This window comes from Medicago truncatula, chromosome 4, assembly GCF_003473485.1.
Source record: "Medicago truncatula cultivar Jemalong A17 chromosome 4, MtrunA17r5.0-ANR, whole genome shotgun sequence".
NCBI lineage: Eukaryota > Viridiplantae > Streptophyta > Magnoliopsida > Fabales > Fabaceae > Medicago > Medicago truncatula.
In genome coordinates, this window is record NC_053045.1 from 39,984,852 (window position 1) to 39,996,524 (window position 11,673).

Sequence of the window (11,673 nt, forward strand, 5' to 3'; positions counted from 1 at the left end):
CTCTTTCAAAAAAAATAAAATTATATACAGTGTAAAAAATAATTTACACAGGCATATGTTGCCATACTATTTAATAAGAATAACAAGACGTGTTTGGAATTCATTAAATTTACACATACAATAGATTATGAGTAAATTTGCAATTACCCTGTTTATAAATTAAACTTATATAGATAACTTGATATATATAATAAATAGTGGATAAATGAAATTGTTGATTGAGTATTTAAAAAAGTGGCAATATTAGAAGATTCTTATCCACAAGACAAGAAATAAGATTGAAGTCTCAACTGTTACACAACAAAACAGAACCAAAAAAATGGCTACAATCTTTTCTGGAGGTTCAGTTTCACTCTTCCCTTTTCACACAAACAAGGGTACATCATCTTTTGCAACCAAAGCTCCAACTCTTCATCTGAAGAAACCTTTCTCTGTCAAATCAGTAGCTTCTCTTGGAACTGAAGCATCAGTGTCTCCAGCAGTTCAAACCTTCTGGAAGTGGCTTCAAGAAGAAGGTGTTATCACTGCCAAGACACCAGTGAAAGCTAGTGTGGTACCAGAAGGTTTAGGATTGGTTGCACTCAAAGATATTTCTAGGAATGATGTTATTTTGCAGGTACCTAAGAGGTTGTGGATAAATCCTGATGCAGTTGCATCTTCAGAGATAGGGAGGGTGTGTAGTAAGTTGACGCCATGGTTGTCTGTTATGCTGTTTCTTATAAGAGAAAGGTCAAGAGAGGATTCTGTTTGGAAGCATTACTTTGGTATTCTGCCACAGGAAACTGATTCTACTATATATTGGTGGGTTTCTTTTGTTTGGTTTATTACTAATATAAGCTTAATGTGAAATTGAGTTCTTTTCATATGGTTGGTTGATTCAGTTGGTAATTGGTTATTCCAGTACAGGTCAGAGGAAGAGCTCCAAGAACTTCAAGGTTAGTCATGCAATGTTTGTGATACAAAACCATGTTTTAAAATATTGATTATGCAATAAAAATTTGTGCTTTGGAGTAATTTGATATGTTTCACCACACCTTGAACTTTGAATGAACTGAATTGAGTAGGTACTCAACTTCTGAACACAACACTGTCTGTGAAAGAATATGTGAAGAATGAATGTCTGAAACTGGAAAAAGAAATCATTCTCCCTAATAAGAAGCTTTTTCCTTCTCCTGTGACGCTGGATGACTTCTTCTGGGCATTTGGAATTCTCAGATCAAGGGCATTTTCTCGCCTTCGCAATGAAAATCTAGTTGTGATTCCACTGGCAGACTTGGTAAGAACCTTTTCATTTCTCTTCTTCTGTATCATGCAGCTGTAACCCCCTTTAGAACAAATAGAGGAAAGAGATACACAAGCCTATAAAACTGTCTATGATATTCTTAGAGTGGACATAATTTTAGAGCCAGATCAGTTAATTTTCTTAACTAGTACTTATGAAGAAAATACTTAGAATCTTGTAGTTATAAGTTTTTTAAACAATATTTTCTCCTACAAATTGAAGTTAAGCTCTTTTGTTCAATATCTAATAGTTTACAAGGACTTCTTTTGTATGTGAAGGACCACAAACTGGTTTTAATTGCGGTAGGAGACTAATCCAAATTGAGTCTTGTTTTTCTACTGATTTTGTCTTCTCCCATCAATATGCTTCAACAAAATATGGAAATAACATTTTCCAAATTCAATTTCTGGATCAGATTAACCACAGTGCCAGAGTGACTACAGATGATCATGCTTATGAAGTCAAAGGACCAGCTGGTCTTTTCTCTTGGGATTACCTATTTTCCCTAAGGAGCCCCCTTTCTGTCAAGGCAGGAGAACAGGTGATTCGTTTTTACCTCTTCATATGTTTCTTTTCATGCGTCATTTGTACACATCATCACAAGATAATGAATATATCCATGTCCATCCGAGGGGTTTTCGACAGTATGAACATTTTTTTATCTAAGAAGCTTATACATGAACTAGCCAGCTCTTCCATATCAAGGAAAAAGAAGCATAATACTGCAAACCAAATGTATCAGAGCTAGAAAGTTGCAGCAGAACATCGCAATCCATGCTGTATTTTGAGGCGCAAACTAGCTCTTTCATGTTGAAATTTTCATGCTTCTCAATTCTTGGTCACATTCATAACTGTGCAGTTGGTAACTTTTACTGTAGGTGTATATCCAATATGATTTAAACAAAAGCAATGCAGAGTTGGCTCTGGACTACGGTTTCATTGAACCAAATGCAGATCGATATGCATACACCTTGACACTGGGGATATCCGAGTCAGACCCTTTTTTTGACGACAAAGTAGACGTTGCTGAGTCCAATGGTTTTTCTCAGACAGCATACTTTGACATCTTCTATAACCGCCCTCTTCCAGAAGGGATGCTTCCATATCTGAGACTAGTAGCGCTAGGGGGTACCGATGCTTTCTTATTGGAATCACTATTTAGAGACTCCATCTGGGGTCATCTTGAGGTTCCCATGAGCCGTGATAATGAGGAGCTAGTATGCAAAGCAGTTCGAGATGCCTGCAAATCCGCCCTTGCTGGTTATCATACAACCATTGAACAGGTAATGAACTATATTATTCAGGGTTCCAACATGATGGTAGTGAGAATAAATATTAAAATTTCTCATGTTAAAACATCACACGGCCATGTCTATATATCTCATTACAGTTACAACTTTTTATATGTATGGCTAATACATTTGAAGTAACCTCGTTGCATTTTACATAGTACATGGTCTTTTAAATTGCGAAAGCTTTGAAGCTGATTGAGAACAACATATAACTGAATAAAGCATACAAATTGCAGGATCGCAAACTGAAAGAAGCAAATCTAGAATCAAGGCTTGCAATAGCAGTCGGAATAAGAGAAGGGGAAAAATTGATCCTGCAGCAAATTGATGAGATCTTCGAGCAGAAAGAATTGGAACTAGACCAGTTGGAATACTATCAAGAAAGGAGGCTCAAGGATCTTGGACTTTGCGGTGAAAGTGGTGATGTCCTTGGAGACCTCGCAAAATACTTCTAATCTTGCAGGAAGCAGTTGCACCAGTTAATGACATACTGTTGTCTGTATTTCTTGAGGATGAAAATACCGAACACTTGGTAAATCGCAAATGTAGCCTTCTACGGTGAACGCATACGATGCATTCAATCAACCTTTCAAGAGGACCATGATCAAGTTTTTGACCCGGCCACAATTATTACAGCCCATTACATGCCTGCAGCTTGTAAAGTGGAACATGTAATGTATGAAATATAAATTACACTTCTGTACTGATGATTATTTATAAAGCAGTTGACTGCCGTGATTACATAGAGAATGAACTTTAGAATTCATGCTTCGAATCAAAGATTGCGACATTAACTGCCATTATACAACTATACTGAATTTGGTGGTGGGGGGGGGGGGGAATAAGGGTAAAACTGAAGATACATCTTTGCAAGCCTCTATAAATATATATTTCCTTTTTCTTTTCTATTTTACCTTTTTCCCCATGGTTTCCTACAAAATCATGTATACAAATATCTCTAAGAACTTATGCCAGTGGGAAGGAGCCATTTTCAGATTTTGCTCTTTCATGCTTATGGTTGGGCTAAGAGTGCATATTTTCTACATTCAACAACTTGTACTCATCTTACTCGAGTAGAGTTATGAGGACCTAGCAAATCATCACACTTTGTTCCCTCACAAAGGCACTCATGAGGGTTGGCGTAGAAATAATCCTCCTCCTTTGGTTTGTCTACAATAATTCGACGATAAGTTGGCTGACCCATTCTCTTTTCGTGAACCTGTCGCACAACATCTACAAACTCATTCCATGGAAGGGTTCCATTTTGATGCATATCAAGCAATTGTACAAGCTTTTTCCGGTCCAATAAGATGGACTTTTTAAAACCGGAATACCTGCATGAGAGCTAATAAGATTTTTTTTTTTTGAAAATTTAGGGCTGTTTTTTAAAACCAGAATAGCTTCTATATTACTCCATCCGTCCCTATATATAAGACCCTTTTGCCAAAATCACGGGAATTAAGATAGTGGATATTTGTATTAAAGTTGTTTGTAATCACTATTGTTTTTACAATTTTATCCTTTAAGAAAGAAGGTTAGTTTATGTTTTCAACATGTTATTTATTGTTGATTGAAGAAAAAGATGTATAATAAATAGGGGCATGTATGTAAAGAAATAATTAATGTAGCTGGAAATAACAAAGGGGTCTTATAAAAAGGGACAAAAAAAAAATTCTCAAAAGGGTCTTATAATTAGGGACGGAGGGAGTAGATGAAATTGCAACTAGCGTGAGTAAATGTTTTTTAAAACCAGAATAGCTTCTATATTAGATGAAATTGCAACTAGCGTGAGTAAATAGATACCTGCGGTGGCCTTCCACAAGTTTTGCCATGTTCCCATCGTAGGTAGGAATAAAGGTGTCACCGGCTACCGAAACCATGAAATCCAAAGCAGCCATCTGTGATGAATGATTTTGGAACTGCTGTAACTCATCAAGGGCGACCAATACCTCTTTTTTAACCTAAAGTAAAGAAAAGTGGAATCTTATCAAACAAGCAGTAACCATGATCAGGATGAAGAAATGCATAAGGTAGATTAAGCCAACCATTTTCAGAGCCACAACTTTCAATCCAAGTGCTAAAAAATGGGGAGGATACAAATTATAAATGGAAAATTGTGCATAAGCACAAGCTAGAATCATTCAGTGGTACTTTATTATATCAAATGTCAATGTCAATACTATAAACAAAAAGGGGGAGGGAGATATAAACGGTGAACTCACAATTTTTGGAAATGCAGCTCTCAGTTGCGCAAGTCTACGTTCACCACCATAAATCTCACCAGCTGCAATGTAAATCTGTGTCTCCCGGTCAAAACCTAAGGCTTGCATAACCAAGGCAGCCTCCTCCGGTGTCAAAGGACATAGACCCTGTGATCTCCTTTCTTCAGACACTATTTCCTTCTCTCTCCATGAAGGGAATGCATATCTGAAAAATGCAAGCAAAATCAGAACAAATTCCTTTGAACACAAGACTCTTAATCTTTTATAAAGTGAATGTACTTAATTTGTAGTTGTCAAAATATGCCAAATTCAACAAATCATGCAACACAAATTATACAAGAAGGACCTATCCCTCATGAAAAGATATACATAAAAAAGGCATAGCAAGACAGGAAACATAAAATACCTCATCCGCTTGAGATCCTCGGCTTCTTCATGAGTGCAACCAAGAGTACAACCTGAGAAAGCCAGCATGTCCATCTCATATCTCAGATGCAATGCCACAAAAGGTCCCCTCTCGCGAAGTATCTGAACCAATTTTTGCCCCAGATTCTCAATTTGAGGGGTGAATTTAAGTGCCTGGTAATTAACACGGCACCTAAGTTTCTGTAGATCAATTGGGAGACCATTATTTGCTAGGCGTGCATCTGTTTTGTTGAAGTGCACCACCATGTGCTTGGCAAAAAGCGGTAGAATCTGCAGTTAGAGTCGATAGTCAAACTCAATATATGTACTACTGAAAATAAGGGAAGGGGGGAAATATAGGTAACTATGCTTTTTCACTTCAACAATGATATAATGCTTTTTGGCACCAACTTTGGGTTAAGCTTCGTACAATCCATTTTAGTTGCTATACTTTTCTTCATATGAATGATTAATATTTCAAGATATTATAAGATGTTTCCATATCTGCTAATAACTCTAAATGTCACTGTCTTAAAAGCCATATCAAAGAATCATTAACTAATCACTTATCAAACTTTAAATTGTCAAATAAGAGAAAGCCTGACTGATGTATTATACATAATTTTAGATGAAGTGCAACAAATAGAATCTGCAGACCTGCTCCAAGTAATACTTTTCATTTGACCAGCTAACAGGAGGCATCTCCAGGGTCGAGTATCCACTTTTCCTAGTAAACTTTTTGGGAACTCTTTTCACTATTCGAACTTCATCTCGTAAAGAATCAATGAAATGTCTTACATCAAATATATCCTCGAAGCCACTGTAAAAATAAAAAAAAAACAACTTTAAAATGACACAACGCAACCAAATTAGAGAATACTCTTTTTTTTTCATAACAAATGATATACCTACGGTCTGCCCAAAAAGATTTCTTATCAAGTTCCGGAACAACCAATGTGAGGTTCAAAAGCCGAGCAATTGTCACCATGTCACAAATCTGAAATGCCAAATCTAGTAATTAAACATTGAAGCTTATCGTATAATAGGAATAAAGAAGTGGAAGAATAGGAATTACAAACCGCTGCACGCATTTGATTCAAACCCCCATTACAGGACACTCTTAGAAAACCATTACTAGTATAATTTCCTGCAAGATTTCAGCTGACAAGGCTTTAATATTTACAAAAGTGCATCAGAAAAGATATAAACAGCTAATGATACTCATACCCCGTCTACCAAACCCATCTACGTATAAGTATTTTGTTATTTTACTTATACCCTTATGTAAAACTATCTTGCATGCGTATGCATGTCTCAACATAAGTAAGTGTAATACCGGGGATCTTCAGTTAGACTCTTATTTGCTTTCTGTTAAGTGTTTGAGAGATTGATGGGGATATTCTATACAAGGATTCATACAGGGTCATTAAAATGGACAAATGCTTCAAACATAATTTGAGATAAAAAAATTAAAAAAAAAAAAAAGTAAGTATCATATTCAAAGGAAAATTCTACTGAACAGCTAAAGGAGTTGTACAGTGGAGAATCAGGATGGGCATTAAGTATCAACAATAGCTTAAAATAAGTGGAGCTAAGATAAAAAATATTATGGTGGATCAGTGGACATGAGGAAATATAAAATTAGGGATAAACGTATAGGAGAGTTGTAGATGATGGGAACTGACTGAAGGTCGATTAGTAACGTACGTGCAAGAAAGATCAACATAGGCATCATGAAAAAAGTGGATCAAATGGAACTGTAGTGGTACACTAAAAAGATTAGGGGAAAGACTTCACTCTAAACTAAATGGATTTATTGATTTTTGGTTAGAATCTAATGGAATCGACTGATCTATGTATCTATCCCTACTCAGTACTTGGTTGTTATTTTTTACGGCCACAAAACACAACATAGCAAATCATCTCTAACAGGAAGTCCAAAAAACATGACGGTCACTATCAACTAATTGATATTAACAATCATAAATCATAAGTCACTAACATTCATGCTCCTACATTATGATTCTTTTCCCAAAGGGTTTACCAACACATACATTATGCCCCAACATTCAGCTAAGCATGATCATTACCATCTAATAAAATCACAATGTTAGGTTGATCATATAGATATTATGATATTTGAATTTTGGTATATTGTCAGAACAAAACACTACTAATCATATGTGTAACTTTAAAAGTAATTATGATTGAAGTCAAAGCTACATATTTCCAAACCACGTCACAAAACCACTCAAGCAAACAAAAACATTGCAATCTTGAGATAAGTAAGTAGATAGAAAAACTAACTTGCAGGAAGTAAAATGGGAGGAGATTGAGCAAATCTAACATCTCCTTGAGGAGGCCGTTGAGTTGTATGATATATACGACTGGTAAATCCAGTAAAGAAATTGGAATGCCATAGTTCACTCACTGTAACAAGCTGAACCAAACATGTCCACAGCACAATGGTTGAACAAATTCGAATAAACCAAACACGAAAACGGCTCCTTGGAATCAAAGGAGCAGCTTGAAGAAGCTTATCATAATATCTCACTTGATTACCCTCTGATGATCTAACTTCCATTTCTTTGTCACACACTTCATTGCCACTTCATCACCATAACCTTCAAACACTTTTCACAGCCAAAATCAACACAAATCTGCAACAAACGAACAAAAACATCATCGTACATAAGTAGTACATTGCAAAATTAGTGATTTTATGGAAAGAAAAAAAAAATCCTCGTACATAAGAAGATATACCTTAAACACTGCAACAAAGTGAATCTCACTGTTTTGAGGTTTTTTGAAGAAATTGGAACCGACCCAGAATTGAATTTGAAGCTGGTGATTGAGGGTGAGGCTCAAAATTAGATCTTTATGCCACCAAATTGTGTCCACACAATTTGAAGCTCTTCAATAATCAGAGAAAAATAACGATTTTTTTTATATTTTTTAAGTAGAAGAATTGAATAACAAGGTAAAGATCCAATGAGAATGGAAAGAAAGGATCAAATCGGAGGAAAATCAGAAAGAAGGTTGATGCATTTTTATTCACATTCAAGTGGGAAAAAATCTTATTTTTTGTTTTTTTAATTGAATGTTTTGAAGATTTCAATGAAAATTATAGAAAAATGTTCCTTTTCTCAGTTTTTTAATTGTGTGCATGGATTCAAAGGTTTGGGACTGGGTAGATGAATTGAGAGATCCAGGTTAACTAGAAAGAAAATGTATTTTTCCACCGTTAAAGTCTTTTAAAATATTCAAACTTTATTATGAAAAAAAGAGATTGCAAAATGGGAAAAATAAATAGCTTTGTAGACATTTCAAATATTCTTGGATAAAACGTCTTTGTATGCAAGCAAGATCTTAAGCATTGGTTATTTGCACTAAACAAAAAGTTGTAAAAGGTCTTTTTTTTTTTTTTTTTTTTTGATTATGTGTGCAAAACTGTTTTGGACCGTCAACTCACTGCAATTAAACTTTTTTCTCCCTTTCAATACATGTAGTATTAAATTTGATCCATACTTACTTAAAAAAAAAATTATCCATATTTGACATTGTGATTAAACTAGTCACAAAGACATTACATCAACATTTTTATTTTTTATCTCCATGTGAACATAGCTCACTTGGTTAGGGATAATGCATATTATATGCAGGGGTCGGGGTTCAAATCCTGGATATCCCATTTATTCACATTTAAAGTGAATTTCTCTAGCCGCTAAACTATTTTACAAAAAAAAAAAACATTTTTATTTTTTATTAAATTTTATCATGCCAATTAATGTAGTTATTTTTAGAGTTTAATGGACATGTTTTGTTAGTATAAAATATTTTTACACTGATATTTAATGAGAGATCACAATACTTCCATATCATATTAGTAGCCGTTGTAACCAAAAAAAAAATATTAGTAACCGTTAACTATTCATACAAGAGTGATGTGATATGACAATATAGCAAAATTTGATTAGATGTCAATGTAAAATTATTTTACACGAACGATACATTTATTCTAAATCCTTATCCATATCCTCTAAAACTTTCGAGTCAATAAAACTGAGTGACAAAATCCTCCATTAAAAGGTTTAGGGTGTGTTTGTTTCAGCTTTAAAGAAAATAGATTTTGAAAAAAAATCTAAGGCTATTTGTGTTTGTTTACTATCCAAAAAAATGATTTATAACTAGTTCATGTCTTACCTTCCTTAAAAAAAAAAAAAAAAAAAAAAAAAAAAAAAAAAAAAACTAGTTCATGTTTTACCTCCTCATCTTTGAAAAAAATAGATTTTGAGAAAAGCTAATTCTAATAGATTTTTATTTTAAAGTCAAAATAGATTTTGTTGATAAAATAATTTGTTCTAAAAATTCTAAACAAACACTTAAAAATGACAAAAATGATTTTTTTTTTACATTAAAAAATTGAGTTTTCCCAAAAAATCCAAAACAAACAGACCCTTAATACTATTGTTTAAAATATTTGACTTTAAGAACAACAAGTAATTGATCAGGATTTGTTAATAATGTAGATGTATCTTTCTACACAGATGGTGTAACAAAATTAAACTCTTGTACTAGCAATAAATCTTACATAGCTATAGTTCCCAGAATCAAATATCTTACGGGCATCTTACAATTACTGTTCTACAATTTTTTTTATTCAAATCATCCATGTTCTACAATTTTTTTTACCCAACAACATCCTTGGTGTCTAACATTAAGGTCATGTGTGTCAACAGATGATATACATCCCCTACTCCCACTCATACCATACCAGAATGATGCCTCCTCTACAATAAAAATATTAGTTTTTTTTTTTAAGGAAAAAAAAACTAATATTTTTATATATTTTTATTAAATTGTTAGTCATTATTTCTGTTAGTAGAGAAAATTGAATCTCATGATCTATTTATCACAATAATTCATATACCCTTCCCTTCAAATGATCAAACCACCTTATCTCATAATAAAGTCTTTTAATATTAGTTGTAACTACACTACATTCCTTCAATAAAAAGCATTAGTTGTAACTACATTTTATCAATCTCTGTTCCATAAGCTATGATGACTAAAACATTCAAATATATCATAACCAACTTTTCCTTAGTCGTTTTATACTTGTTGTAAAGTAAGATGTCATTTGCAAACATTAAATAGGTGGGATGCAAGGGAGAGTTGTTACATGCAATCAACAAACATTGAGGATGGGAGCTTGCCCTAGTCTAAGGCCCCTTTTTGGAGAGAGGAGATAAAAGTCTCCTTGTTGAAATTGCAAGAGATTTCTTTTTTCTTTTTGAAAGGAAATTGCAAGAGATTTTAAAAAACATTTTGATTGCAAGAAAAGCATGTGGTATTTAATTAACGTTTTTATAAAACATAAATAAATGTTTAATATTCAATTAAGACAATCGACTGTTTTTTCCTCCGATGCAACAAAATTCTTTGATATTTAATTAAAATTTCATTAAGGTTTTTATAAAACATAAATAAATGTTTAGTATTCAATTAAGATAATCAACTGTTTTTTCCTCCGGGGCAACAAAATTCTTTGATATTTAATTAAAATTTCTCACAACTTATAAAATATTTATTGGTATTTAAATATATACAAATTTTACTAGATTAATTTGTAAAATATATTTTCTACGATTTTTTTTGTTAAAATTTTGGAATGTGGCACTTATTCAACAATCTCACAGAAATTTGTGAGACTCTCACAAATTATTTTTTTGCATGGTATCTATTCAACAATGAAAGAATCATAGTATTGTGAAAATACCACAACAGTAGTATCACGATCTTAAAGAAGATATTGAAAGAATATTAATGTCCGAATCATAAGAGGATTAGTTGTAAGTAAGGGGATCAAATTCAAGATTTCAAGATTTTTCATCAAAGTGTTAATTGTTCAAGATTCTCAACAAGTATTGAAGATTCAAGGAAGAAAATCAAATTCATAATTGAAGAATCATAATGGAAGATTTATGATACAAGGAAACGCTTCATAATAGACTTCATAATGACTTTAGATTCAATTAAAAATGATTTAATATGAACTTTGTAATGACTTGAGAAGGACGTCAGATTGACTGAAAAGTATATCAGTTCAATTCAAAAGCATTTCAAAATGCACTTCATAATACAAATCACATTGAAATTCAAAATGCAGTTCAGAATAATACTTCATGATGATGCTTAAGAATGATACTTCAGAATGGTACTTCAGAATACACATCATATTGAAGTATAAAGTGGACTTCATATGTGATTAATGTAATGAACTTTGAAAGTGATCAAGAAGATCGTATTGAGATCAAGAAGATCTCGCTTTTTTCCTTTTAATTCTATCATGTAGAGTCTCGAGTATTTAGGTGTGTTTCTTTGTTCATAGTTTATAAGGAAGATTAAACTAATTAAGTTGAACTCTCGCGTAGCGAGTTGTATCTTTATGGGTTATCTTCCAAGCAAAAGA

At 33.2% G+C, this 11,673-nt stretch overlaps 2 protein-coding genes across 3 annotated transcripts; one reads left to right on the top strand and one right to left on the bottom strand.

The window, feature by feature from the left end:
• The first annotated feature begins 251 nt into the window (after positions 1 to 251).
• Positions 252 to 3,336, top strand: LOC25492966 (ribulose-1,5 bisphosphate carboxylase/oxygenase large subunit N-methyltransferase, chloroplastic). Its single transcript, XM_013601307.3, has 6 exons — positions 252 to 801; positions 907 to 935; positions 1,065 to 1,276; positions 1,698 to 1,823; positions 2,161 to 2,565; positions 2,811 to 3,336. The coding sequence occupies exons 1-6, from the start codon at positions 320 to 322 to the stop codon at positions 3,027 to 3,029; spliced, it is 1,473 nt and encodes a 490-aa protein (XP_013456761.1). The 5' UTR covers positions 252 to 319; the 3' UTR covers positions 3,030 to 3,336.
• On the bottom strand, positions 3,254 to 8,515 carry LOC25492967 (rhamnogalacturonan I rhamnosyltransferase 1). Of its 2 annotated transcripts, none has more exons than XM_013601308.3 (9): positions 7,965 to 8,512; positions 7,509 to 7,861; positions 6,281 to 6,348; positions 6,110 to 6,198; positions 5,859 to 6,021; positions 5,203 to 5,492; positions 4,797 to 5,001; positions 4,378 to 4,535; positions 3,254 to 3,908 (listed from the first exon to the last, which is right to left on the bottom strand). In XM_013601308.3, the coding sequence occupies exons 2-9, from the start codon at positions 7,783 to 7,785 to the stop codon at positions 3,635 to 3,637; spliced, it is 1,524 nt and encodes a 507-aa protein (XP_013456762.1). In that variant the 5' UTR covers positions 7,786 to 7,861; positions 7,965 to 8,512; the 3' UTR covers positions 3,254 to 3,634. The 2 variants fall into 2 exon arrangements, with proteins under 2 accessions (XP_013456762.1, XP_039689879.1); XM_039833945.1 differs by having other exon boundaries at positions 3,661 to 3,919; positions 7,965 to 8,515.
• Positions 8,516 to 11,673: the final 3,158 nt, after the last annotated feature.

Bases quoted from the DNA above. Each gene is read 5' to 3' on its own strand.
- LOC25492966 (XM_013601307.3), top strand. From the start codon at position 320: ATGGCTACAATCTTTTCTGGAGGTTCAGTTTCACTCTTCCCTTTTCAC. The intron at 802-906 runs GTGGGTTTCTTT...ATTCCAGTACAG, and splicing joins ACTGATTCTACTATATATTG to GTCAGAGGAAGAGCTCCAAG. The intron at 1,824-2,160 runs GTGATTCGTTTT...CTTTTACTGTAG, and splicing joins CTGTCAAGGCAGGAGAACAG to GTGTATATCCAATATGATTT.
- LOC25492967 (XM_013601308.3), bottom strand. From the start codon at position 7,785: ATGGAAGTTAGATCATCAGAGGGTAATCAAGTGAGATATTATGATAAG. The intron at 6,349-7,508 runs GTTAGTTTTTCT...GAAATCTTGCAG, and splicing joins TCCCATTTTACTTCCTGCAA to GAAATTATACTAGTAATGGT. The intron at 3,909-4,377 runs GTATCTATTTAC...GCTCTCATGCAG, and splicing joins CTTGTGGAAGGCCACCGCAG to GTATTCCGGTTTTAAAAAGT.